At 37.6% G+C, this 27,480-nt stretch overlaps 4 protein-coding genes and 1 long non-coding RNA gene across 8 annotated transcripts in view; 3 read left to right on the top strand and 2 right to left on the bottom strand.

Annotated features, from left to right (window-relative positions):
• Window positions 1-882: 882 nt before the first annotated feature.
• Window positions 883-5,519, bottom strand: LOC146486094 (uncharacterized). The gene is made up of 3 exons (XM_085098376.1): window positions 5,335-5,519; window positions 4,237-4,605; window positions 883-1,052 (listed from the first exon to the last, which is right to left on the bottom strand). Exons 1-3 carry the CDS (start codon window positions 5,438-5,440, stop codon window positions 973-975), a joined length of 555 nt encoding a protein of 184 aa, XP_084954502.1. The 5' UTR covers window positions 5,441-5,519; the 3' UTR covers window positions 883-972.
• LOC146486095 (uncharacterized) lies at window positions 1,060-4,183 on the top strand. Its single transcript, XR_014859901.1, has 2 exons — window positions 1,060-4,028; window positions 4,062-4,183. It is a non-coding gene; the product is annotated as an uncharacterized LOC146486095 (long non-coding RNA).
• Window positions 5,520-6,360: 841 nt separating the features above from the next.
• On the top strand, window positions 6,361-8,748 carry LOC146486093 (uncharacterized). Its single transcript, XM_085098458.1, has 4 exons — window positions 6,361-6,514; window positions 6,850-6,996; window positions 7,083-7,222; window positions 8,392-8,748. The coding sequence occupies exons 2-4, from the start codon at window positions 6,879-6,881 to the stop codon at window positions 8,614-8,616; spliced, it is 483 nt and encodes a 160-aa protein (XP_084954584.1). The 5' UTR covers window positions 6,361-6,514; window positions 6,850-6,878; the 3' UTR covers window positions 8,617-8,748.
• A 799-nt stretch (window positions 8,749-9,547) lies between these two features.
• Window positions 9,548-20,443, bottom strand: LOC146486092 (uncharacterized). Its single transcript, XM_085098357.1, has 6 exons — window positions 19,885-20,443; window positions 16,760-16,816; window positions 12,979-13,295; window positions 12,293-12,536; window positions 10,721-10,839; window positions 9,548-10,004 (listed from the first exon to the last, which is right to left on the bottom strand). Exons 2-6 carry the CDS (start codon window positions 16,806-16,808, stop codon window positions 9,795-9,797), a joined length of 939 nt encoding a protein of 312 aa, XP_084954483.1. The 5' UTR covers window positions 16,809-16,816; window positions 19,885-20,443; the 3' UTR covers window positions 9,548-9,794.
• A 354-nt stretch (window positions 20,444-20,797) lies between these two features.
• Window positions 20,798-27,480, top strand: part of LOC146486091 (peroxidasin homolog) — an 11,815-nt gene continuing 5,132 nt past the window's right edge. For 2 of the 4 annotated variants that reach the window (XM_085098242.1, XM_085098270.1), the window contains exons 1-5: window positions 22,656-22,731; window positions 24,285-24,400; window positions 24,833-25,168; window positions 25,676-25,960; window positions 26,184-26,492. In XM_085098242.1, coding sequence (XP_084954368.1) covers window positions 24,289-24,400; window positions 24,833-25,168; window positions 25,676-25,960; window positions 26,184-26,492 — 1,042 coding nt within the window. In that variant the 5' untranslated portion in view covers window positions 22,656-22,731; window positions 24,285-24,288. Of the gene's footprint in view, window positions 20,925-22,655; window positions 22,732-24,284; window positions 24,401-24,832; window positions 25,169-25,675; window positions 25,961-26,183; window positions 26,493-27,480 lie in introns of those variants that run through there. The other 2 variants (XM_085098253.1, XM_085098262.1) reach the window with 2 other exon arrangements.

The raw sequence follows: 27,480 nt of genomic DNA, 5'->3' as shown, positions 1-27,480 counted from the left end.
CTCAAAAAAAATGGCCAATTTTTTCAAGTGTTCGCCTACAATGTTTTTTTGAGAAATTGATAAAAACTGATTAATGGGTATTCTTCATCGGAGAAATCAGCTACTATTTTGACCTCACAGTGCTCAACATGTGAACAATTTCATTTTAGACAAAAGGTTCTATGTTAAATAGAATATAAATCGAGTAAATAGAATGTAAATCAAAATACAGCAAAATAACCGTTGCAGTGCCCCTTTAAATCGCGAGTAAATAATGCGGTCCTCTAATTTAAAACTCCTGCTACTTTCCAATAAGGTAATTGTCTTAAAATCAAGTCAACTAAGAAGACAGGCTATGCCCAAAATGACCTCATTTGAATTGTTATCCATTGGTCAGTAAAATGAGGTTAAAATATTTGAGCGAACAAAAACGTAAGGGCCGTGGCAAGCCTCCCCCTCCTCTTGTACCTTGTACCTCGGGTGTGAATGCAGAGGGTTTAATTTTACCGAAATTATTTGACATCGACTTTACCATTTTTCTACGTGCATATACCGCCTTTTCCAAAACGGCAGAATTTACAGCAAAACAATATATTTTACCACCCTATCGGCGCCTCTCCTGTCGAACAGGATTTCACAGACAATTCACAATATTGTGCATCGTCAGCGATGAATTAAACTCATGATCATAATTCGGCAAGGTGGAGGCTGCTTGAAGGTGGATACTTCATGCCGATTGGTATTGCATGAATTTCACTGTCTTCACTGTCTGTAAATAAACTCTCTTTAAGGACTGGGCACCTCGCTAAGTTGGGTAGACATAACTGATAACAACCTTGTGGGAAAGCGGGCGTCAAGGCCTTCAGTTATTTAATCTATCGTTACAAATACAACAACAAGAAATCAGAGCAAGTAAAGATGGGCTGGCTTTTTATTCTTTTGGACTTTCGACAAATTCTTGCAATTGTAGAAAACAAAGGAGATCTTAGAGTGTCAGTTACGTTTCCTGATCCTGCTCACAACCTTTGCTTGGCGACGATTGAGAGTTCCATCGTTGTTTTTCAATCTCTCACCTGGTTTAAAAAAAAGTCAAACAAAGCGATAGGGTATCAATAACTGAGAGTCTTGCGGCATTTGGTGCATGGGACTTTTCACTTTCTGACCATGCAATTTATTTATTTATTATTATATTTTTTATTTCCTTTTTTTGCGCAGCGAAACGTCTGACGCAAAGGCTCGTACTCATGCAAGGAACATCCCATTTAAACCTTTCGCTCGAAAAAACAGGGGGAGGGTTCATGTTTAATACAGCCCATTCAACAACCAATCAAAAACAGCGTCATTAGGACAGACCCCGCATTTCACAACATTGTTATGAAGCTATGCTTATACAGTACTAACTATTTGCGGGGACAATCGAAATTAACTTTGAAACTTCTGCACGTGGTGGCCGATGAGCCACATGAGAGCTTTTCAATAAAGGGTACTCAATCAAGTATTTAAAATAGCTACGAGTTACCGGCCGTGCCACTTTGCACCTCGGAGTTAGAAACCTTATATCCTTTCCTCCACTATTGTTTAATTTTTCATTTTGTTTGTCTTTTTTTATTATAAACTTGGGAAACTTTATTTATGACTGTGTAGAGGAAACCAAATACTTCTAAATGTACTAATCTTTCAAATTGAGAGGTCTAGCGCGCGAAATACGAAACAGGACGATATGTTAGTTTGCCAGCAGTAAAGAACAAATTTCACTTGCATAAAAACAAGGTGGATTATATCTTCTCCTAACCTTCAGAATTTAGTACAGTGTTAAACCAGAAATTTTATGCGTGGACTTGTGTGTGCTACCCCCCTTAACTTTGTTACGCGACATTGATACTGAAACAAAAATTGTTGTTCAGATGATTGCTTTTTATGTAATGTTTAGTAAATTGAATTTTGTTTCTATATCAGAGATCGGTACACTCTTTTTTGTAAACTATATGGGCTACCTGAGTTGTAATCTGCGAACAGAACCCCTTCCCCACAGGGGCTGAGGCGGGGGTACTTCCTATAATGACCTATACAGGGAGGTCCAGCGAAGGCCCCGCTAAGGGGCATCTTTTTTAGGCTAGAGGTACACAAAAGGTTAGGATTACACAATTCGAAGTATAGAATAGGGTGGGAAAAACTGTCATTTAGGTATTCCAGAAAGGTCCGCTATCAAAATATCTTGAACAGACCAACCAAAAAGAGATACAGGTCTTCTATGGTAGGGATACCAGTTTGTATAACTCTCTGAAATTTTCCTCTCTTTTCAAGGAAATGCGTTATTAAACCTTTTAAATCTCGATGTTCACCACCAAGATGGCAGTCGCTTGACTGTGTCCGTTTCTCACGCTGTTGCTAATAGCATTATCACTCGTGCCGGCTCTACTGCCGTCATAGGCTCGATTTCCGCCGCTACCTCGGCCGGCTTTACTCCCCGGGGATAGAGCGGGCTCATTTCCCCGGACAGCAGCTTGTAATCGCGCGTCCTGCCGTCACGCGCTAAGTTTGAAGGTTTTTTTTTTTTTTTCGTTCCTCCAATTGAGCTGAGCTAAAGACGTCAATGACTACCATCCTTTTGTTACGTCCGCAAATAAAGCAACCTTGCTGGCTTACTACCATTACGTGGATATATTTCAAGCAACCCTGGACCTAATGGAGTTTAAAACAGAACCAACGACCTCTGTGAGATCGTTGTTGAAATGTCTTCTTACAAACGCTCGCAGCTTGATCAAGAAGAGTCTACAAAGACTGATCTGAATGATTGGCAGTCTGTCGTGATCGTTTACACGAATTTTGGTCGATATTCAAGCATACAATCAAAATGTCCAAAATGGAAACATGAACTCACATAAATAATGGAAGTTCTTGTCTTGTCCAATTGATGCGAAATAAAGTTTGGGAACTCTTCTGAAAGTCATGAAGTTTGGTGTAGGACTCTAAGCGCTGGCACTTTGTTTCTTTTCCAGGGCTGAATTATTTCTCAAAATTGCTCTTTTTGCGTACTTATTTAAAGTCGAACCTGTATAAAATCTGTTAAGCGGTACCGTATATCCCGAAAATTACTTCCCATTTACCCCGCGGTCACTTTGTAAAAGGAAACCACTCGAATATATAGTACTGGCGAATAGGCTGCCAGGTAATTTAATTTTGTAACGATTTTGGATAAGTTGGCGAGGTCGGTTAGCGACAGTGGGGCTTTTGGGAGGTTTCTGAAATCCGCGCGTTCGGGGGGGGGGGGGGGGATAAACTGGTATTAATTTTAATTATACATATTTGTTGGGTATAATATTTTCATCATTAGGGATATAGGTTTTGACACGACCCCATCAGCAGTTTGCTGTGATCATATTTTATTGTAGGGGTATCGAATGGTCTTTGCGAGCATTTGCGAGCATGCGAGCAGTGTGTTTATTTTTGCGAGCACGAGCAGTTGACTAATCTTTCTTGCGAGCAGCGAGCACTTTAGAAAATACAGATATGGCGAGCGTCTTTAGAAAAATACAGATGGCGAGCAGCGAACACTTCGAGTAATTTGTAAATTTTCCGCTAGCAGGAATCTCCCTTTTATTTAAAATAGGATACGTTGTTTTGCGCCAAGTAAAAGCTGGCTGACACCTCCAAAACGAAACAATAGTTACAGGCTGCACTCAGTCAGTAGAAGAAAGACTGAAGCCAGAGGTAAGGATGTTTCAACCTTTTTGTTTTAACCATGTCATAACTGATTTATCGTTTAAATACGTATAAAAAATGACTGAAAAGGAGGATTAACGAAATTTCGAGTAATCGAGCACATGTTAACGAGAAGGCGAGCATGTGAGCATGCGAGCAGTTGCAAAAATTTTGCGAGCACGAGCAAGCGAGCACCCGTTTAATTTTTTGCGAGCAATTCGAGCAGAGGCCAAATTTTGCGAGCACTTTAAAATTGAATGTGACCATTCGATACCCCTTATTGTGTCTAAATAAACGCTTTTGTTGTTGTTATACCATGTTCTTGATTGTCATACTATTTTATTGGTGTAGCGTATTAACCAAGTGAGTGATTTTTTTAGCGCTTTCCAGTGTGCATAAACTGTCAAATGTTATATAAAATGGCGTTTTTATTGTATTCTGTTAAACGGTCACTCTTTCCCGGAGGGTGACCGCTGAATACAGGTTCGACTGTGCTTACTTTTTTTTTTTTTAAGAAAAACAAGCAAACAAACAAACGAAAAATATTTCACCTACCAACTACCACCTTCAGATCCAGCTCCTTAAAAGTGCATCCCACTTCGTTAACTGCCTGACAGAAGTACTTCCCGTGGTCGCGTGGACTTATTTCAACCAATGAAAGCGAGCATGTCTTAATCTTGTGGGACTTTTCGTCGCAATTGGGCACTTCAAGTAGTGAAGAGTTTACAAACCAGTTGATCAGGTATGGCTGCAGGTAGGTTCCATAATACCACACTGGGTTCTTCTTTTCTGGTTCCTTTGCAGTGCAAGTTAGAGTAATATTTGAACCTTGTTGAACAAGGACATCTTTGTAAAAATGCTTTGGATTTGGAGAATGAGAAATGTGCTCATGTTTAGTGACGTAAAATTTCACTGTTGGGGAACCTGAAACGCAATGTACAGAATGTGTCAACTAAATGGTAAATTTATTACTATTATATACTGTGAAAGGGGTTTTTGGTCATAAACATGCAAGCGTAATATAGTGATCATAGCTACAGGACAATGGGATTCCTATCAAGACTGCATGAGCTGTCCCAGTCGGCGGCAAGGATCTGTGTTGAGAGGCTGGCAGAGAGCAAGAAAAAATTTTATGGAGACAAATCTCGGGAACTCACGCATTGTGGATTAAAACCAGTTTGAAACCAGGTAGCAAAATTTAGGCAAAATTACTTTTGTCTAAAATGGTAAATTCCCTCTCGTGTTTAGATGTCAGCCTATCATCAGTGATAAATGAATACAACGAAGTAGGTGCGTGATATCATGATTTGCAGAAGTAGTGAAGAAGTAGTGCAGAAAATGGTATTTGCAATATTCAGCTTTAATGCGAGCTTGGAACTGCATTTTGCTCGCACAAGAGGAGCGCTTATTTATTCATACTTTATTTATTTTTCTTTGTGTGTTCAGTTAGTGATGGCTGGGATTGCTTTTTGAAGTTCAGCAAATGTAGTAAACTGTTCAAAAAAGCCCACCTTAGAACAATTATTGATACAGCAAGTGTGTTTTAAGGTCTAATCTAAGTTTTTGCTCACAAGAAATTTCTCCTTTTCTGTGGCCTTCTATAAGAAAAAAAGGGTTTGAAAACACAAACAAGAAGAAAAAAAACTCTTTTACCTCCAGAAGATGTTTTTCCACATATCTGGCACCAGCTAACCGTTGCAAAAGCCAAAATCACAGCAAGAATGAAGATTACACGACGATCCTTCAAATGGGCATTCATCTTACGAAACAAAACCCAGAAATCAATCCTTTCCTTAAAATTCAAAGGTAAAGAGGTAAAGGTAGGGTAATTTGTGTTAGAGGCATTACCTCTTATATGGGGTGCGTTATTTCCATATACGGGTAGATACGTGGAGCCGAAACAGAAACGTTTATATCTGACTTGTCATGATCATTTGCGTAATTAATCACAGTGTTAATTTTGCCATAAATATTAGTATTGCAAGGGAAAAATCAATTTACTTTGCAGAATGTTGTAGGTTTCTCTTAGAACTGAAATTCAATTCAAATATTTTTAGAAAATAGGTCCTCTTTAACTATTCAGTCGTTTTTTTTTTTTTTTTTTTTGACGCCTTCTACTTACAGTGCAGAAATGTGTGTACAGTAATAAGCCAAGAGGTTCATTATTTCAAAGATTTAGGAAACGTTCTCAAAAGAAAATGCCGACGTGTTAGAAATTAAGTAGAAATTTGAAGCTCACTAGAAATCGTGTATGATGTATTCAACACTTACACTTTCCAACACTTCGTGTACGTGTTGTTGTTCACCGGGAGAAAATGAGAGGAAGTGAAATTGAATATTTTCGCACCAAACTGAAATGCCTTCTGACGGAATCAAAGAAAACTGAAAACACCTGACAGAAAAAGAAAGGAAATCCATTTCAGGTTGTCGTCACAACTCATCCGTTTCACTTTTTGAAATCATAAAATGTATAATTGATAAATATATCTATTGATGTTTCTCAACCTTCTCTAACAATCCTATATTGCCAAGAAAATGGTTTGTGAGACCAAAAGACATTTGCACGTAAAAATCTGATATTTTCGCCAACGATAAAAACGAAGACTAATACAGCTTTCTTAAATGTAGGAACAGGAAGGATATAGATAAATGTAATGCCGAGGAAGTTAGGCCTCTGCACGTGATGTCCCCATTTATTACATTTTCATACTTTGTGCATTCCAAAGATTTTTCGGATTAAGTCAAAAATATAAATAAAGTATAAAGTGACAGTTGCACTTAGTCATTTTGTTGCGTTTGCGAAGACAGAGAACTCAAGACGGACCAACTGAAGGTGCGTTGAGCCGGACTATCTTGTTTAAGTATATCATTCATTAATTTTCCGACTAAGGCGAAATTACGACGTCGATATTTGCCAAGAACATTCCTCAAAACGTCTTTGTAGTTTATGTTTTAGCCATTATTGATTGACAATCAGAATATTTGGCATTGTTATTTTTCTGAACACTTCTGTATCGGAATTTATGATGTTAGTGTGGATATTGACGGATACGATTGAAAAGCATCATTTGTTTAATCAGGAGGCGAACGTTATTTCTGTGCGCGCAGTACTATTGTGCGCTTTGTTGTCCTTTATTGATTAAAACAACACTAGCCTTCTGTTGACAGAAAGAGTGAATCTACTGCCAATTTGCACGATGAAGAATAACGGGAAATATCGCATTTGGTCGATAACCACCCAACAGTACGTGGTTTTGAAAGAAAAGGAAGACAAATTCGAAGTGAACTCGAAGGGTGCAGAAAGTGACAATTGGAGTAAGTTATTTGTTGTGTTGTTCATCGAGCTTTACTGGTTCTTTGCATTTTTCTTTTCATTTATGTTGTCTTTCATTATAATTTAGCCGACAAAATAACACCAAAGGCGGGCCCCTCTAATCCGACAAGAAAATCCTTCTACATTGTGTTTGAAAAAGCGCCGGATGGGACAGATACAAAGTATGCCCTGCATGCTGATACCAGTAACGACGAAGTTTCAGTACAGGTAATTCGTGTAAACATTTTAAGTCGAAAAACATCGTGGCAGAACGTCCCTTAATTAATTACCCTCCGCCGCCTCCACTGAAGAGTGTTTACTTTTCAGAAATGTGTTTTTCTCATAAATTTTTGATCTAGATTTATTAACGTAGAAATGCTCCCAAAAATTATGAAGTTGTAATTTGGGCATCATTTTCGTTGTATCTTTCATATATAATTGTATTTCTTAGGTAGGAAACTGAAAAATTAGCTCAAAAGCAACAGGAGGAAGTCGGTTTAACTAGTAATGGGTCACTAATTAAAAATGGTCTTGAAACGTAAAAGCTAAAGCAAGAGGCGTTACAATATATAATATTCCTTAAGGATAATATCAACAAATGGAAATGGATAGAAAGAAACGACCGACACTCGACTCAACACTCAAGCGGACTTTATCCGCTCGAAACTCTTTATTTCATTGTCAATTTAATTTACTCTTTTCGTTTCTGTCTATAGAGTCATTTCAACTAACGTTGTCGGTTCAAAGCATGAAGCTAAAAGACAAGACCGAAAGTTTACGTGGGATGTTTATGAATAAATTCATCAAATCAGTCATGTCTGAAGAAAACAATAGGTTGTAATTAGCAGTACAATGACCTGCACGTGCAGGGATGATTTTGATAAAATTATTTACAAAAAATAATCCCACAAAACATTGTGGTCTTGTCTTTTAGCTTGATTTTAATCCGACACTGTTAATTGAAATTAGCTGTATGTAAATATTACTTATGTTAATTTCTCCACACTTGACAATGCATGATGACATGAGGTAGTCGAAACGTCGCGTAACGTTTTTTTTTTTTTAATTTTTTTTATCAAATATGAGTTTAGTTAAGCATACCTGAAATTGCTTGTATGAAAACGTTAAGTCGTTTGCAGCACGTCACAGTTAAAAACGTTACCTGATCATGAAATTCTACGGAGCCTCATTAATGAGATTGCTTAATTTGCGTTAACTCTTCAAAGTTATAATGTGTGAACCTTAAAGGTTCTTGCTCTTTTTCCTCCAGATCTCCAACCTCTTTAGGATTAGACTGACAACACGCGTTCCACAGAATACCAAACTGCTGTCATAGTTTTTATACTATCGTTAATAAAAATGTATTTCCCAATACATTGTATTTTTTGTCTCAACAGGAGTTCACAGGTGAAACTCCAAGCAATGCTGCAGCTTTTGTGCCCGTATCTTTCCATTCCCAAGATGATGGACCAGGTGATGGACCATTCAAAGCGCTGATGATAGTATCTGATTCAGGACCCCTAAAGTGCATTGCCTCTGAGAGGAATGGAACCTTGTCAGTGAAAAAATTTAACCCAGTGTATCCACACCCAGGCACCATATTTATAATAACTGAAGCCTAGAACATTCTTACATCTTTAAAAGATGTTTTTCTGTACCCTCTAGGAGGCAGTATGAGTAAAGTTTGTAGCAGACTGTAAAACATCGAAAAATTTTTATGGATGATGGGCAAATAAAAAGTCATTTTAAAATTAGTTGCTTTAGTAGTTTTTTGTTGTCAAAAGCATAATTTTCAAACATTTTGTTGTAAATTTATAAAAAAAAATGCTGTAACTAAAACAATTTTCCCTAGAAACTGTGGAACTGTTTTCCGTTACCTGTTTTGTAACGTGTGTGGTGAAATAAATAAAATAGAAGTTCCAACAAAGGTTCTAGGAGATACGGGATGGTTGTTTGGTGAGGCGGGATAAGATGGGTACAATTAAAAATACTAGAGGGAAGCGGTGTGTGCCCTCTCAGTCTCTTGCGGAAGGTATTGAAATCTATAGCGGAATGTCACATGTCCAAGCACCACACGACACACTAAAAGCAAGCCAGGGCGCTTAGGAATATTAAATCTTTCGTATTTTTTATGGTCGACTTAAACGAAGACTGTAAGTGGAGTTGTAAAAACATTTCCTCTAACTTGAAAAAGGAGGTTGCGTGAGAAAATGTATTGTAAGGGAAATAAACCTAGACTTCACTGTGACAGTTTTATTGAACAAAAAAATGCTGCTTCATTACTGCCGAGCTACAATAGCCTTACAGTATATGCATGCTACTAGGCTGATTTAGCAACAGAACGAGAACGTCAGTTGACAACGGCGAGCGCATCAAGGATGCCCATATATAGTCAAAATAGACTCGCATCCAGACTATTCCGCGCTCTCTCGCGTCCTCAAATGACGTTCCCGTTCTGTTGCTAAATCAACCTACTATAAGGTGACTACGCCTAAAATAGCTACAATATTTTATAATTAGAAGATTACACTCATTTACTTTCTTACATAATGATCCGAGGATGTAATATGTTTATTGATTCCACCGGCTTACAAATGTTTATTCGAGTACATATGACTGGTAAATATTGCACAGTTATAGCGTTAGCGACTTAGTAAACAACATTTACATTCATTTTAAATCAGTTTAACTTAATTGGAAACGAGTAAATCATGGCAGTGCTAAACGGTCAGATTCGAAACTTCGTGCGAGGCAGTTTCTTATTTTCTTGAGTTTGTTCACGGGACTAGAGCAAATTTAACTAATTATTGGAGTCTGCACCAATGACGATATACTTATTAACAATGAAAAGAGCCTGGGGATTTGGATAATGGCTGTCTTCCATTGGCACCAGAGTTGCCAATCCGTTAACGCCAGTTCCAAGGTACAAGGTGCTCCAAGGTTTGCTCCTGAACACCGTATGGCCCCAGTAATAGTTAGGCTCAAACAGTGCTTCATCTGATTGGGTTGGCTAAAATGATAGTAACAAATGCTAAATGAATAACCGAGAAAACCACCTGTGTGGAAAGAGGGTAAAGTGTGATCACCCGGATGAATGCAGTCCTGAGACCTCAGTCATAACATTTAAACTCCAGGGGATGGGGGAGGAGAGTACTTGGTGACAGGGAAGACTTTTTGGCAGCCTTAAGTTAGCGATTGAGTGACATATGGGGGTTAGAAATTGGTTACAGTGGCACGGTGTTACTGTGTTTGTTTTGCTTTTTTTTGTTTTTGTTTTTGTTTTTGTTTTTTTTGCATCATTTAAACCTCAGATAGCCTGCGAATACAGCCGCCTCTCATCGCTCCCGGCCCCCGAGGGGCGTTTGGCGAAACGCCCCTCGGGGGCCGGGAGCGATGAGAGGCGGCTGTATTCGCAGGGTAAACCTCAGATGGCGGAATAGGAGTCTTAAGTGTGCCCCGATTTCCTCCCCCCCCTCCCCCTCCCTTCCTGAATAGGCCATCCTCGTACCGAGCTGAGGACAGAGTCGCAAATTAACACACCCTAGGATACACATAGAAAGGAAGACAGTGATGAGGTAAGGTATGTACACAATTCCAAGCATGATACTAGATCATAATCAGTAATGATCCTGTCCCTTAACTTTGTCACAAGCGGTTTGCCACTTGAAAAAGTCCGAACACAGTTTTCTTAATAAAGGAAACTCAGGAATTTTTTTGAGAACCTACCATAAGAATAATTTCCTGATTTTCTCCTTGAGCTGTAATATATAAGTAACCATCCACTGAAGGGTCCGAATAAACCAGGTAAAACAAATTCTGTCCAAAACTTTTTGCTTCTATCACCGCTGAAATACAATATTAGAAAAGAAATTTCAAGACGCGCATAACGATTGCATATTTGAAACATTAGTTCTCTTCAGGCACCTTGTGCCCAGTTGGATCCGTCATGTTCCCGGAAACGTCTGAAAACCAAAAAGTAATCAAGACCAAAAGGAAGAACACTAAAATCTAAAAATATTAAAATCATCGTAAGAAAGTTAACTTTTGTTCTTTAAAAACCAGGAATATTTCTGAAAATCCTCCTGTAAAAATTTGGTTAGAGCATGGAACACTGAACTACCACACCAAATTGTTTGCAGCTAAATTTCTAAAAGAAGCCACGAGGTTTGGTGAAAGTCACAGAGGTTCAGAGTTGGTGCCGGTAAAATCTTCCTTCTCCACTCCGGTCTAAAAAGGGTATTGAACTTGGAAATACTAGAAAGGTCAGGCTAAAAGGAGGAAAAGAAACCGAAAAGTTTATTTATTTAGTTATCCATTTATTTGTTTATTTATAATTTATTTACTTCTTGATTAATTTCTCATTTTTATTTATTTTTTCGGTTAGGCGATGGGAAACGAAACATCCTATGAGGATGACTTTATACGAAATCACATCTAGATCTCCCAGTAGCATGTTCTGTAAGAATTTCTTACATATTTGGAAAAGATTTGTGGTTTTAACTTTCCTAGCTTTCATTTTAGTCTCATACAAAAGGTTCGGTCATAGTTGTTTTCTTTGAGTCACGCCGAGAGAACGAGAAATTGTGCAATAGTTATTAAAAACTAGAAAATGTTGAAAAAGCGACTAGTCAAATTATGATAGTCACAGCAACCTCAAATTCGATGAATAATTGATGTATTATAACAAAATATTACCCAAAAACGTTCAGCGATGGATCATACCAAAATGTTCAATCCGAAAATAGATTTTTAGGGAAAGTCAGAAGGTTAAAATTATTAAAAAGTTACAAACGTTCAAAGGGTCACCCTGCATGCAGATTCTCCCTCATACCTGTATTGGGATAGACAGTGCCAAGAATAGTTTTTCATACTTATGGCTGCATTTCCAATCCTTGAAGGTTAAAACCACTCACTTTAGTTGGTAAGCGTGACCCACAACTTTTGGTGCCAATTTCATCACGAAAACTGACGCTTGAATCTTTTCTCTGCATTGTCAGGAGATCGCAAAACATCCCCTACTGATTTGTCGGTTGACGGTTAGAATATAAACCCATTGAGAACTATAAAAGGCTATTTAAAATTCATTTCGATTAATAATAATAATAATAATAATAATAATAATAATAATAATAATAATAATTATAATAACCCTGTAGCACAAATTCTTCTCCGGTTAGTGATTATTAACTGTTAATAATCACTAACCGGAGAAGAATTTGTGCTACAGGGTGCAGCTGGAGCTATCAAGAAGGGTGGGATAACCATTAATCTATTTATTACGTAAATCATTTTACTCACTATTGTTGTCACCAAAGGCACCGCTGCCTCTTATCACCATTGGGTTACTAGGATCTCTCTGAATCAAACCATTGCTGACGATGTTCCACAAGCGATAAGGGACGTCTTTCTTGATAGGATGAAATTTGAAATCTGAAGGCTCTACTTGCAACGCCGGCGTTATGACGAAACAAGGAATAACCATATGATGATGATGGGGGTGGAAAAAAACATGTTTATCATCATCGCTAGAGAAACATGACTCCTGTAAGCACGAAAGAAAACAGCAAGTCGTTATCCTCAGGAAATTTGTCCGACAATTTCTTGGTCGAGTAGGAACTGGGTCATATTTTACATTTCACGTCATTGACCAATTAATGTCACCCGGCATAAACTATCGCTTAAAGATTAATTACCTTGCAATATATTTCGTGATGTTTAGTTCAAATTAGTTAAGGGGGTCTAATGGTCTAATGGCTCTTAAACTGACTTTTCACTTTGGTGATATTTTGGAAATCTGGAAAGAGCAATTTTTGGTTAATTTTTCAATGAAACAAAAGTTACATGCAATGACACTTACACCTAATTACAGATCACTGTTTAGATTTTTAACCTTAAAAAGAGTCACACTTTTTTAATGAATATCTAATAAACGAAATAAAAGCCAAAAGAGTTGTGGACTATTTTCTTAGTTATACCTTGATTACCTTCTCTGTGTGCTTCGAGGCAATAAATGCCTTTATTTTGGCATGCTCCTCCAGTTTTGAGTCGTTTTCAAGGTCTATGTAATCTTGAAAAGTGTCGTCGTAACGTTGGAATTTGACGTTACCTAAAGCAACATCTTCTGACAAGACGTCGGTGAATGAAAGGAGAAAGTGATGACGCAGGCCTTTTACTTTCAGATCTTCTTCCTTTGGGAAATTTATAACGCGCTTGGATTCCCCGAATGTAACATGCACCTTCGTTGAGTCTATGCCATTAGACGCCGACTTTGTTCCACTAAAGTACCGGATCGTGTTAAAATCTAATCAAGAAAAGAAGGAAAGAATGTCCAAAAATAGGTTTAGGAAAAATTACAGCAACTTTGCACCTAGTTTTACTTAATATAAAGATTTTTTAATTTTTATTTTATACTTAATTTTAATTTAATTACTCGTTCAGTCATGCTATATCATTCTGTCGGACAAGCATTAAGTTTAAAGACTTTTCCTATTTTTTTTATTGCGCACACACTCTGCGCATCTGGAGATACTCGGGTTTCCTATGTTTTTTTTAATAAATAAATTTTAATAAATTTTATTTCGACAACGCACAAGCAAAAACAATGCATTTTACCCCTTTGACCCCTGAATTTTTTACTAAGTTTTGCTAAAAATTGACATAGACAGAGAAAATGCTTAATAAAAGCTTAAGTTTTCATCCAAACCATACATAACCATATATTTTAAGAAAGTAGATGAGATGAGCATTTTGAAAATGTAAACATTATGTTGTTAATTATTAACTAGTCTGGTTAGTCATTCAAAATGTCCGCCAAAAAAGAAAAAAAATCACATTTGCTGTCATGGGTCCAAGTTTATTACCATCCATGCAAGCTACTGATGTCCAACTATCAGTATATCACTTGAATACTATATAAGCTTTAACAATCAGCAATTGTTTTCATTCTTGGATCACACTTTACCTGAAAACAGCTTGTCAAAAAATATAGTAGGACTGAAATCGACCTCAAAGGCATGAGTCAGTCCATGGTTGGGGCCTGAAAATTGTGGTTATTCCGTATTGTATAAAAAATCCAAACCGCTCTGATTCAGGTTTAGAGTCTTCCCTTCATTTCTACAGCGTTGTTGCCGAGCTGGTTTCCATCTCGATGTTTGTCCATCACGATTTTTACGTGCATGAGATGCTGCTCTCTTGATGTTTCGACAATATTCACATTTTCGGTCTCTTCTGGGGAAGAATAATCGGCGGTTTCGTACTCAAAACTGTACTCCTACGAAACATTGCTAATGTCGGCTCTTTCCATCACAATTCGATGAATTTCCTCCATGTCCGAGTAGAAGGATGCCATTTTTAAATCACCAGATGACATCTGTAAACAATGCTTCGAAAAAAATTGAAAATTTCCCCCTGAAAACTAGAGAAATCTAGCTAAAATAGACACCATTTTGAATCACATTGTTTCTTGCAATAGTAGAGGAGGCCTGGGGCCTAGAAAGTGCCTTTGGCCCCTTTTTTTAGAGCAAAATGTACACCATATATGAAAGCGCGCCTATAGGCGTCTTCAGGGGTCAAAGGGTTACAGTATAACATTACAACTACTAAACAAAAGGATGGTACAATGTTACGCTATTTTCATACACCCCATTTCCACCCTTCTTACTTCCCTCCCCCTGTCCCCCTTCCCTCACTGACTCAGCAAGTGCTCTTGGTATCCAAAATGAAAACTGGGGGTATAACCATACATCATAATAAATCAAGCTTTAATTTGGAAAAAAAAAAACGCCATATATTGCTCTGTATTTTATGACTTTTTAGAATAATTGTTGCTTAATTATCTCTAAAAAAATGTGTGGTTACCCCCAATATTCTTTTTGGATTCCAATAGCCGTCGGTAAGATCTGTTTTTCCCGCATAGTCATAAACCGCGCAAAAAAACTTCAGTACCCGTAGGACCCGTCCTTAAGAAGAAGGCTGGTAGTTAACAATTATTCACCGAAGTGGAGGGGAATAGTTGTGCGCGGCTCGGTAAATATCCACAACTATATTCACCTCCACTTCGGTGAATAATTGTTAATTAGTATACACTCGATTGCAAAAGCGTTGACACCTGAAAAGCATAAACTGTGAACGTTGAGACCCAATGGCTTTATGGGTATAAGTGTGCTAGTTGCATGTGGTGAATGATGGAAACTGTCCAAGCTTTCCTTAAAGTGTCCAAGTTGACCAACAAGGGCCAATTTGAGTGATATACAATTTGCAATTTGCCTAAGTTCAAATCAGTCGATGTACTTAAGCAATATTTGGTAGAAAATTATTCCGAAGAATTAAGTCAGCACTGTATTTTTTATTGCAAAGAATGAGGATGGTAAATTGTTGATTATGGAAATGAGGTCATTGTTTAAACACTACCCACAAATCGTTCACGGTTTATGCTTTTTTTGGTGTCAACGTTTTTGCAATTGAGTGTAAACCACACAAGTGAATAGTGCCTTTCGCGCGCGCTGATTGGCTGGCTCGAAGGTGATTAGCCAAGTACCGTTCACCTCTGAGCAGCCGAAGAGGAACAAGATGGCTTACCGTTTCGCCACGGTCACTAAAGAGAAATTTATTTAGATAAATGAGGCAGCTGTTACAAAAACTACAAAAATGACAACAAAATTCTAAGGCGAAAGATGAAAATACAATGCCTTGTTAATGAAAACTGCCGAGCACTATAATTACAATGTAAACAATCAGACATCTAATGTTTTGCAGCATGGTTTCAAAAACAATTTCACACAACAGTTGAAGAAATGACACCTTACCAACAAAACAAGTTCCTCAAAAAGTTTTAATTGTTAGCAAGGAAGCGTCGGAATTTTTCACAACAAATCGCTTACCGCGCGGTGCGCGTTATTTTAAAATTTCCCACCATTTGACGGTATACTGTCAAAATAAAGGAATTTTTTGGAAGCCATCTTGTTCCTCTTCGGCTGCTCGGAGGTGAATAGTACTTGGCTACTCACCTCCGAGCCAGCCAATCAGCGCGCGCGAAAGGCACTATTTACTTGTGTGGCTTATACTAATGTGGTTTAATCACAGTTTCCGATTCTATCATCATGATTCTGTCTTGTTAATGTGCACTGATACTTGGGGGACTGGTTATGAAACCTTGCCATGAAAACAATGGTGCTGCAGTTTATGTTGGAAGGGCCGCGACCCTACACAACCTTTTGTTTTAACGTTCACACCACAGAGAGAGAGCTTATTGAAGGGTAAACTAAAATTAAGAATAAAATAATTGTTTGAAATTGTACTATTCAATTGAAAATCGATTTTTGTATATTGAATCTAAAAAACGCTCAATTGTTTGTACAAGCGCATTAATATTTGTCTTATCCACACTAACGCCGTCCAGGAATGCTATTGAATTTCAAACAGTGTGATAAAAATGTTAATAAATGATTTATGCACGTTAATGTTTGTCTATTACCTCTATTAACTTTCAAGATGGTGTTAATGACTTGAATATTAGCGCAAATGAAAGTATATTTTTCTCTTTTGTATGTCGAATGACGCATAAGAATGCCCAAAAGTGTTTTGAATGTTGATAAAAATGCAAAAATCGTTATTGAATCTGAGTTAAACGCAAATGTTCGTTGTTTGGCGCTAATGAATGTATCTTCGCGCATTTGGTCGCCATTTTACGCAAATGGATGCGTATTTTCTCGTAATGAACAGCAAAAGGTGTAATTGGTAACCAGCTTGATTTTTCTTATTACTTGCCTTTATTAACACCTCTGGGTTTGAGTGTTCTGAGAAAGTACCGGAGCATGATGGAATCTGTCAAGAACAAAAAGGACACCCATCGTTATTTGGGCCAAGGACATTTTACAATTGAGGTACTCCAACAAGTGTTGAGTTGAGATCGAGAAGACGACGGCGAAGAAGATGTTACTGACGATGACAATGAGTAATATACTCTTTAATTTTTATTCTTGTAGACCCAGAAGAAGAACATTTCCAAACTAAAACATTGGACAAGCTTTATACATTCAAATCCTGACGGTATGCAGGATGTTTGTCCCATCGATCTAGCCAGTAATGGCCTTAGCTCCCACGAGTCTCCTCAGAGTAGCTCAGTAGTAGAGCATCCGATCTAGTAAACGGAAGGTCTTATGTTCGATTCCTGATAGGAATACTCGGATTTCCTTTTTCCGAGTATGCCTGCGTCACTGAATAATACATCATTCTCAAGTTTAATACATGTAGTGATGTGTTTTTAGTATATAGTCATCTTTTTTTTATCTTCGTCATTTTTTACTGCCTAAGTCTAAAAAACCCTCAATTATGAGCCACGAATAATTAGGTTTATGTGAGACACGAAAGCTGTAGTGTTATCGGTGTCTGGTTGGTGGAGAACAATAGGTGTTTATCGCAGGTGTATCAGGTTATTATATATAAAATAGCGTGTCGTCAAAGATAAGTCCCACTTTGCTCCTAACCGCCCTGGAGTAAAAGTTAACTTAGCTTTTAGCTGTCTTAAAGATCAACCCTCCTTCATTCCCCCTTTCACCACCATAACAATGGCCTTTAAGTAATTTATTTTCTTGGCGTTTTATCTGTCCCCACCTGTGATGAATGGTGGTCATTCTTGTTAACACTTTATCCAGTAAAAGGATGAGTGATTATTGTTTTACTTTTGAATTAAGGCCACAATCTTGGCAAATTTTAATTTAAAATCCCAATCGAGTGTTGTGGTTTCCATTCATAAAACCGAGCTCGCCGCCGTTACACAGAGAAGGATATAAATTTGTAATCTTATTAGTCGAATTTCCTTTCTAGACATAACATAAACTTTATTAGGTGAAGAATTTTACTGATCCAGGTCTGGTAAAGATCCTGCATCTCTTGTCGCTGCGTGGTCTTGACGAATTTAGAGATTTGAATTTACTCTCTACTTGCATATGATATGCACTGTTTCTTACGTACAGCACCTACAAAACACTTAATAGGAAATACAAGCATATTAATAATATCGATTTCGTTACCATTAATGTTCTTGAGGTCATGATAATAATGATGATGATGATGATGACGATGAATGTGAAGGAGAAGATCGAAGAAGAATAGGTTATTCCTTTTTTTTTTTGCATCTCCATTACGCATGCGTCCTGTACTTTGTTACTTTCTTTGTTGTGAGATGTAATATTGGGATTATGAATAAAACTTGTCAGTCTATTTTACTGGCGGACCGCCGAACTTCTATATAAACTAATTAAAATCTAAAGTTAACTAAAATTGATCATGACATACGAAACTAACTTATATTTATCTTAGAAGTATTTCTTAAACTTAGTCAACCTTGGAGCTTCACGCCGAGGCATGCTTGGATTGTTCCAGTCATCGGCGAAGGACCGCGTCGCGAAGGCTATTGATGGTTGTCCAGTAGCCCCTGTTTCCTCTAATATTGTCTGCTTTATTGTCAAATCTCTAATCTGTACACTCATTTACAGCTCCGCTTGAAAGTATATTCATTTAAACCAAACACAAGTTAACTATAAAACTTTGGCCTGCAAAGCTATCTTTAAATACTTTTGGATTCTCAACAATCGCGCCGCATGGGCTCATTTCTTCCGCAATTTTTTGGAACAAAAAAAAATCAATTGAGCTGTCTCCTAAACTGCAGTTACTGCACATGGGAATGATAGTGAAGTGATGTAATGAAAATGACAATTGTATAGCTAGTGCAGCTAATTCTCTACCTGTCAACAAGTTCGGTCCTCGCGTACACCAAAGGTACGAGGAATTCAGTACCATGAGCGTACAACCAAGACATGAATTGAACCCGGAAAGACTAATGCAGCAATTTCTGTACGTCTCACAAACAACATTAAGGGACCACACAGCACATGAGGATTACAATGGACTATGAAACTGACCATCAGAAGAGACATAAGGATAGGCTATTGTTCCAGTCATCGGTGAAGGACCGCGTCGCGAAGGCTATTGATGGTTGTCCAGTAGCCCCAGTTTCCTCTAATATTGTCGGCTTAATTGTCAATATTTAAATCTCTTATCTGTACACTTATTTACAGCTCCGCTTGAAAGTATATTCATTTAGACCAAACTCAAGTTAACTGTAAAACTTTGGCCTGCAAAGCTACCTTTAAATACTTTTGGATTCTCAACAATCGCGCCGCGTGGGCTCATTTCTTCCGCAAGTTTTTGGAACAAAAAAAAAATTAATCAATTGAGCTGTCTCCTAAACTGCAGTTACTGCACATGGGAATGATAGTGAAGTGATGTAATAAAAATGACAATTGTATAGCTAGTGCAGCTAACTCTCTACCTTTCAACAAGTTGGGTGCTCGCGTACACGCAAGGTACGAGGAATTCAGTACCATGAGCGTACAACCAAAACATGAATTGAACCCGGAAAGACTAATGCAGCAATTTCTGTACGTCAGACAAATAACATTAAGGGAGTACACAGCACATGAGGATTACAGTGGACTATAAAACTGAGCGTTATGAGAGACATAAGGATAGGTTATTGTCCATCTTTGGAAAATATGCTCATTATACGTCAGGCAACCTAAGAATTAATGCAAGCGAATGTTTACGAGTAGACGAAGGTTACTAGAAAGTTGCCACTGCGGCAAAGTATAAAATAATAAAAATCATTAGCAATCATTACTGAATTAATCTGGTTTGGTATTTTAAAAACTTAAAAGTTTTGTGTTTTATCAATACTCTTTGTACTTCAGTTACGCTGGTCATGTAATAAAGACACTTACCGTCAGTTGATTATATATTCATACTACTTTAATTTTTATTGTTTAAGGATTCACATCACTCTTAAAGCGCTGATAAACCACATGACAACTTAGGTAAAGAGAACAGCTTACCTGGAAGGACTGGCAGCCTAAGGTCCGAATATCACAGTGAAAATCCACGCAGTTCAGTCTCCGCTCCCCGAATAACACAGTTCAAAGTTCTTATGTTGATTCATGATGTTGTCGCCAAACGGAATAAATAATGTTATCAACACTCAAGTGGAGTGATCCGTGAAATAACAAGGTTATTAAATTTCCTCTTACATACAATGGGAACGTAAAGAACGCAAACCACAGAATCAATACTAGTTGGTGCGGCTCCACAGCTAAAAGATGACAAAGTACGGCCACGACTCTACACCCCCTGACAAAGCTTTTTTTTCCTGGATATTTTTTTAGATCTTTCTTTCCTTGATTTTGAGTTGTTTGTTTCAATCGGTGGCATGCAATGTCATATAACTGATAGTGCGGAGCAATGGTTACACGCAACATGTAGGCTAGCTAGCAATAACAAAACATTTTAACCGATATTGGTTAAAGACGTCTCTTGTCCTCAGTTGAACAATTTGATATTGTGTCTTTATGAACTTGCTTGCTTTCTTGTGACTATAGTTGATTTGCTCCGTTTAACCGGCGGAGAAATTGCAGAATTGTTACTGGCAGAATGTTTTCAGATTGTTGGAATTATCCATCCCATGTTTACTTTCTTTTTATTTTAAAACAAGTAGGCAGACAACATGCAAGGATGCGACACCTGTGTCATTTGTTAAGTATTATTAACGACATTGCGTCACACAGGTACTTAATCGAAAAACTATCCGGTATCTTGAAGAAAGAACCCGGAAAAAATTCTCAATGATAGAAAGCTGAAAACAACTTTTCTAATATATATAAAAGCATTATGCTTTGCCTCAGTGATTGGAATGATGTTCCTTCCTGTACGTCATTTCCGGAAGGTTTGTTTGCTCCAGACATGCGCAAATGATTTATATTTGAGCATCTTGTTTGTTTCCTTCTACAAGCAGAAGGAGTTCGTTCCACGTCCAGAAACAAGTTTGGCTTGATTAGTGCAAAGTGAATACAAATTCACTAATTGGTTAGCAGGTGAGTAGGTGAGTAGTTGTGGTTGTCTATTGCCCTTTTAAACTGTAACTAATCAGGTGTGGTGAGGTTTCATATAACCCCAAACCACATCGATCCTATTCGCGACCGCCCGGGCCGGGCTTGACGGAACCTGCGCAAAAGAAATCACCGCGGAAATAACCGGAAGCCGACTTAAGTATCCTTGGTCGTGCGGAATGGACTTAACGTCGGTCCGGTTCATCTCAGGATGAAGTGACGGGATAGCTAAAGTTTGAGTTGGAGGATAGTAAGAATTTTTTGTTTCATTTTTCATTTTCTGACACTGTTTCTGGTGTATGCTGGTACCATTTGTCCGTCACTTTAATGCTGTAATGTTTGCTAATTTTCCAGTGGATCTAAGCTGCTGCCTTGTTGTGTCTGTGTATGTACACAGACTTGGCTAATTCAGGGCAGCCACAGATGATGTGCTCGGTGGTTTCCTCAAAACTGTTGCATAGCCTGGTTTCGGGTGCACAGCAAGCAGTCTTGCCCAGTGGTCACTAAAAATTCATGAAATAACGGCCGCTCTAATTTTGGACTTACGTGGGATATATATATTACGGCAGTTTTTTTCATATCCGGTCACTGATTACTGAACTTGAAACGCTGCCATTAAGCTCATAGGATAACAACGCCCTCGCCATGCGTTTAGACTTCCTTTTTACACCAAAGGAAGTCGCCCGTTAAGTCATGAAATAACAGTCACCTTTAGACTTCCATTAGTTATCTTATGAGATACCGGATGCTTTGGATTCAGTATATGATATACTCTATACACCGAACACGAAAGCAGCCTCAAAATTACTGTTAATTTATATACGGACCAGATAATCGTTAACGAACGGAAATTTCGAACTAAGTATATATATTTTTTACAAAACTAACTTAATCACGTCAGTGATATAAATAGTTATTGGCCTTAGCTCCCACGAGTCTCCTCTAGCTTAGTGGTAGAGCATCCGAACAATTTAGCGGCAGGTCTTAGATTCGACCTCTGATAGGAGCACTCGGGTTTCTTTTTTCCGAGTATGCCTGTGTCATTCCGCGAATAATTTACCATTCTCAGTCAATGCATTTTTTCGAAATCGTCAATACCTATTTGCAACGATTTATCTTTTGTTGTCGCTTGTATTGTTAGACTACCGCTGCACGAAGTTACCAAAAGAACCAGGATTTAATCTTTTTCACGAAACGTCTTTCTACCAGATACGGGAAATTAGCAAGTTATCTAAATGACATGACTGGGATGACTTATAACATGTTATAAGCGGTATTTTAAGACATATATAATAGGGGAAAACAGGACGTAACTTTTCGAAGCCATGCCGAATGAGAATGTTGGTTCCAAAATTGCCACCAGTTAATTTGTGCATATTTAGACGTTCCTTCTCACAGCCACGGGTCAAATGACTTATAACTTCCGTTCTAGCCAAAAATACATACCGACATTATTCAGTTTTGATCATATAGACTGAATATAGTAAGAACCACCAGGATTGGAATCACTTTAAATCACGAAGCCTGGTGATGAACTATTTAATTTTTCTCTGTTCGTGCTAGTTCATCCTTTCTCAGTTCATCCCATGGAAAACCATTAAATTTAAGTAAATAACCATATATTATTCATCATCATCATTATCAAGCCAAATGGACTCGTTAATTATTTATGGACACCCGCGCTTTTCACATACGCGACGGAAGATTTAACTTACCACCAATTATTTCGACTCCGACTTTCAACGGTAAAGGTAGCGAAACTAATTAAATAAGAAGGGAAAACTGAAGGCGGACTTCAAGGTACCTGAAAACATTTCATTAAGAGAGAGCAGCAAATTTTAATGTCATGTTTTCCCCAGTCATGATTATTGGACTAGTTTTGTCAAAGAATTCTCTACGTTTTATAATTATATCTTATATCAAGTATTCCTAAGGCGGACACCTGGGTAGTGCGCAGTTCTATACTGGCTAACTTGACCCAAACTGTTAAACGTTCAAAGGTATCCTCTGTAAAATGAGTTTAAAATTCTTTTTGTTAATCTTTCGGGAAAAACTGAAGCCATTAGTAACATACCACCAACGTTGTTGAAAAGCATTCTTTGTTTCATTTGTGGCTATCAAAGAGTTAAGCTAGTTTTATTCTTCTTTGTTTATCATAACGAATTAATATTTTGTTATTTCAGTTCTAATCCATAAACTCCGTACGTTAGTGTTGGGTTAGGGTAAGGGCTTTCACAGCTTTTGGCGTTAAGTTCGTTTCGATATCTAAACTTTCACGGTACATTTTAATAATGGCCATCTTCCTACTCGAACAAGGAACTGTTTTTCTTAAAAAATGCATTATTTGCCCAATATGTTGGCGGTTAAACTGATTAGAAATTATCCTAAACATTCAAAATAAAGTAAGCTCGCTGTAGTCTGCATGTGGAAGCAACTTCTCCGATTTAAGTGTTTGATGGATCGATGGTTGGCTCTAAATAATATTGGGACATGGCTTTAATTCAATTGCTAATTATCTTCCATTTTTAAAGGAAGTGTCATTTTGCACGGAAAGTTAAAACCTTGTCTTAAAGAGAAAAAAAAAGTTGATAATGTTAAAATAAATAAATCTGTGGACAAAATAATCGAGGGACAATACATTGTCTTCAAGAGAACTTAAACAACTTGTGCTATTATAATAAGCTAGGCACACGATGTGACTGAAATATATTTATTTTATATTGTACGTTGTACAAATTTGCACGGACATTAAATTTGGAATCAGCAGAATTACACGCAGCTAGGTTGCAGTTTCACCAAATTCTAATCTTGAGGAAATACATCGAATTTCCTTTAATTTTTGTAGCCACGATCTCATAATTTCGAGTTACACTGGAGACGATATCAGTCGATCCGTTTCCTTTACGAACGACCACAGGTTATTGACATCGAACGTAATAAATTGAATAATGAATTTTAATTTTATATGTTTTGTAATTTTTATTCTAACTCCGTATAAACAATTTAATAATCTTGCATAGCTAGATATTGGCAAAAATAATCTTACCTTTATTCCAGTCTCAATGTTGACGTGGTACTAAAATAAAATAAAAAAGTGTTTGGCTTCTCGGGGGATTTACGTCGCCATTAGGTATTTCAACCTCGAAGATTCCCTAAAAACAGAATTAAATGGAATACATGAGAGGGTTAAGGTTTCAGTTGTTCCTTTCCCTTTTTTTTTGGTTGTTAAGTATCGAACCGCTCAGCATATAAAGACAATACCACCTGGGCAGCAAATCGCGTAATTTGCTTTGCAAGAGTTTTGTGGACCTCCTATTCCTAATTTAAACTAAATTTTACAATTTATCTCGCAGGCTAATGGCCAGAGGAACCAGTGTCCATCCCATGCTGTTGGGTGTTTGTTTAGTGCTTCTCCTCATTACCTCCCCAGTTTCTAGCTACTGTGTTAAAATGAAAAACCTGCATTTGAGTAAGTAAAAAGGAAAAAATTATGGAGCATTGTGCTTGTGTAAAAAAAGAAAGCAGAAAGATGGAACTTCTTGCGAAAAGTAGCTAAATAATTTAATTTGTTACACTTATGTGCTAGCCCATGATATGTGATTGTACAAATAAATGTTCCCAACGTGTACATCTATGTATATACAATTCTAATTGTGACAATTCAAATAAAAGTTACTGAGCAGTATTTTCCTGCCGTATTGTTAATATTTTCACTTTTAAGCCTGTGGCTGTTCAAACTTACTTTAGATTTAAGCCATTAAGCAACACTTCTTTTTTGTAAGTTTTTAACATTTGCTTTCAAAGTGTGCAATATATAAATTATTAAGGTAGCTAAGCAACATTATCATCAACATTATTATCATTAATATTAATATTAATATTACTTGATTACCTCCTTAAGACCCTACTGCCCCTACCTTGACGATCAAAGCAGTTGAGTTCCCGGATGAAGACGTCTTGCCAATCGGCTCCAACGTAACAATCTCGTGTGTCAGTAACTTTTCGAAGGTAGATTATGGAAACCATTTCTATGCCCAGCCATATTGGATACAGGTATACCACAATGACAATGACAACTCCGAAAAGGATTGTGGCGGTGGTGACGAAAATGCTGAGGATTCAAAGGTTTGCACGTTTTTCATCCAGAATGCCACAAAGGCGGATTCGGGAACTTACACCTGCTGGTCTCATAATCAAATGGCCTGCACAGAGAATACAATCAACTTGGATTTTCGAGGTGAGCCCAAAGTTTCATGAGCGATTTTATGCCATTTTTATTCAAACTGACAGATCGATTTTACTTGTTTCCAAAATAAATTTGAAATTAAACTGTTCCAACTATCAATGCCAATTAAATAAAAAGGTTAAATGTATTCTGAATAAACTACACTCTATCATCCTATCCAAAGTTCCACAAAAACTCAATCGAGAAAATAAACCGGAGAAAAGCATACACAAAAAGCACATGTTCGAAAAGCCCTACAGGGGGTTCACTGTTACGCAACACGTGCAATGTCCAAGTTCCTTCTATTTCCGGTTTTCTAATCACGACAGTGGAGATTCAAAAAGAAACAGAAAAGCTAGAATTGAAATAGTGAAGGGATGTCCAAATTTTGCATTTCATCAGTGATTTCTTTTGTGTGTTTTGATTTTAGAACCGCTAGAAAAGCTAGAATTGAAATAATGAAGGGATGCCCAAATTTTGTTTTTCATCAGTGATTTCTTTTCTATGTTTTGATTTTAGAACCGTCACCACCAAGATTTACGGTGAACCCTCCTCGCCAAATGTATGTTTCCGCCGGAAGTAAGATTAATATGAGTTGTGAAGCGTCTGGTGCTCCCCTTCCTGTACTCACATGGTACAAAGATGGGTCACCTGTGGCCGCGGAGAGAACCACAGGGATGAGAGGAGTCTCGGTGCTATCTTTCGACACCATAACGTCTGCCCATCAGGGAGAATACTGGTGTGAAGCAAGAAACTCAGAAGGCAGGAATGCATCCCCTAGAACAATTTTAACTTTGGCACAAAGTAAGTTCTTACTTTATTTAAAGGATGGTGCCTCTAGGGAGGTACTTAAAATCTACGTATTCTGATGAAAAACCATTTCCCATGAAGTAAAATCACGAAGACCGATCGGCAGTTCAATATCCGTATCATGATGATGATGATAATTATTATTATACTTCGTCTGTAAAACGGTTTCCCAGAGACGATAACTATAGAGCTAACTTCTTCTTCCTTTACTTTGCAGAGCCAACCATCTCATTTCATCCGAAAAACGTTTCCGTGTACTTGGAAGGTAATTTTACCATGATTTCCTTCTTGTGCAAGGCCACTGGAAAGCCAACTCCTGTGATTGGCTGGTTAAAGGACAACTCAACGAAAGCTAATGGCACTATCCTTCAAACTGGTGGCATCTCGTCACTCATTCTTGTTTTGGCGGCAAACGAGAAAACTCCTACAAAGTACAGCTGTGTTGCGAAGAATTCAGTTGGGAAAGCTTATTCCAAAGAAGGAACGTTAGAGATTCTTAAACATAAACCACGCCCAGTTGCGAAAGGTATTTGAGCATGCGCTTGCTGAATTCAGTTTAACATCTGACGTACAATGTCTATCGTCGCTACGATTTAACTAGTTATAACCTTAGAGAGAATGAATACAAGATCGCTGGTCCACAACCCCGCACTGAATTTTATAAACTAGAGGAAGTGTGTTATGGAACAGCTTGTCTCTGGAGGTGCGGATGAGCGGAGCAGAGACTTTAAATGCGCGAGCCGTATTGATTGTACTCAAACGGTACCGACTCCTGCATTTTGCTTAGCAATTATTATTATTATTATTATTATTATTATTATTATTATTATTAGTTCTTTTCTTTGTATATACTTTTAACTTGTAAATAGCAATTTGTGTGGAATATTTTAATTAAGAATTATTTTAATTATATTAAAAAAATTATTATTATTATTATTATTATTGTTATTATTATTATTATTATTATTATTATTATTATTATTATTATTATTATTATTATTATTATTATTATTATTGACCATGCTATGGTCTGCCGACATGGGGGGCTGATTATTCAGAGGCACAATGAGATAAGGGACTTAGAAGCGGAAATGTTGCGCACGGTTTGCACCAACGTAGAGATAGAGCCAGTCCTTCAGGGGATCACTGGGGAAGAGTTAAATAGAGGCGCAAACAAAGCGCCTGATGCCCGACTAGATGTTCACGCTCGCAGGTTTTGAGACAGACAGCAATCTGCTTTTTTCGATGTTCGGGTGTGCCATCCAAACGCAAATTCGTATCGAGAACTGTCTCCGAAACAGATATTTCAACTACATAAAAATGAGAAGAAGAGGCAATACAACAGGCGGGTTTTGGAAGTGGAGCAAGGGTCATTCACACCACTAGTTTTTACAAGCAAAGGTGGAATGGCCGATGAATGCAAGAGATTCCATAGCCTCCTTGCAGAGCTACTTGCGTTAAAGAAAGGAGATGACTACGCTACAACCATTTCTTGGATAAGGGCGAAAGTATCC

Source organism: Pavona decussata, unplaced genomic scaffold (genome assembly GCF_977016875.1).
Source record: "Pavona decussata unplaced genomic scaffold, jaPavDecu1.1 SCAFFOLD_21, whole genome shotgun sequence".
Taxonomy (NCBI): Eukaryota; Metazoa; Cnidaria; class Anthozoa; order Scleractinia; family Agariciidae; genus Pavona; species Pavona decussata.
This window is presented reverse-complemented; position numbering and strand designations above follow the sequence as displayed.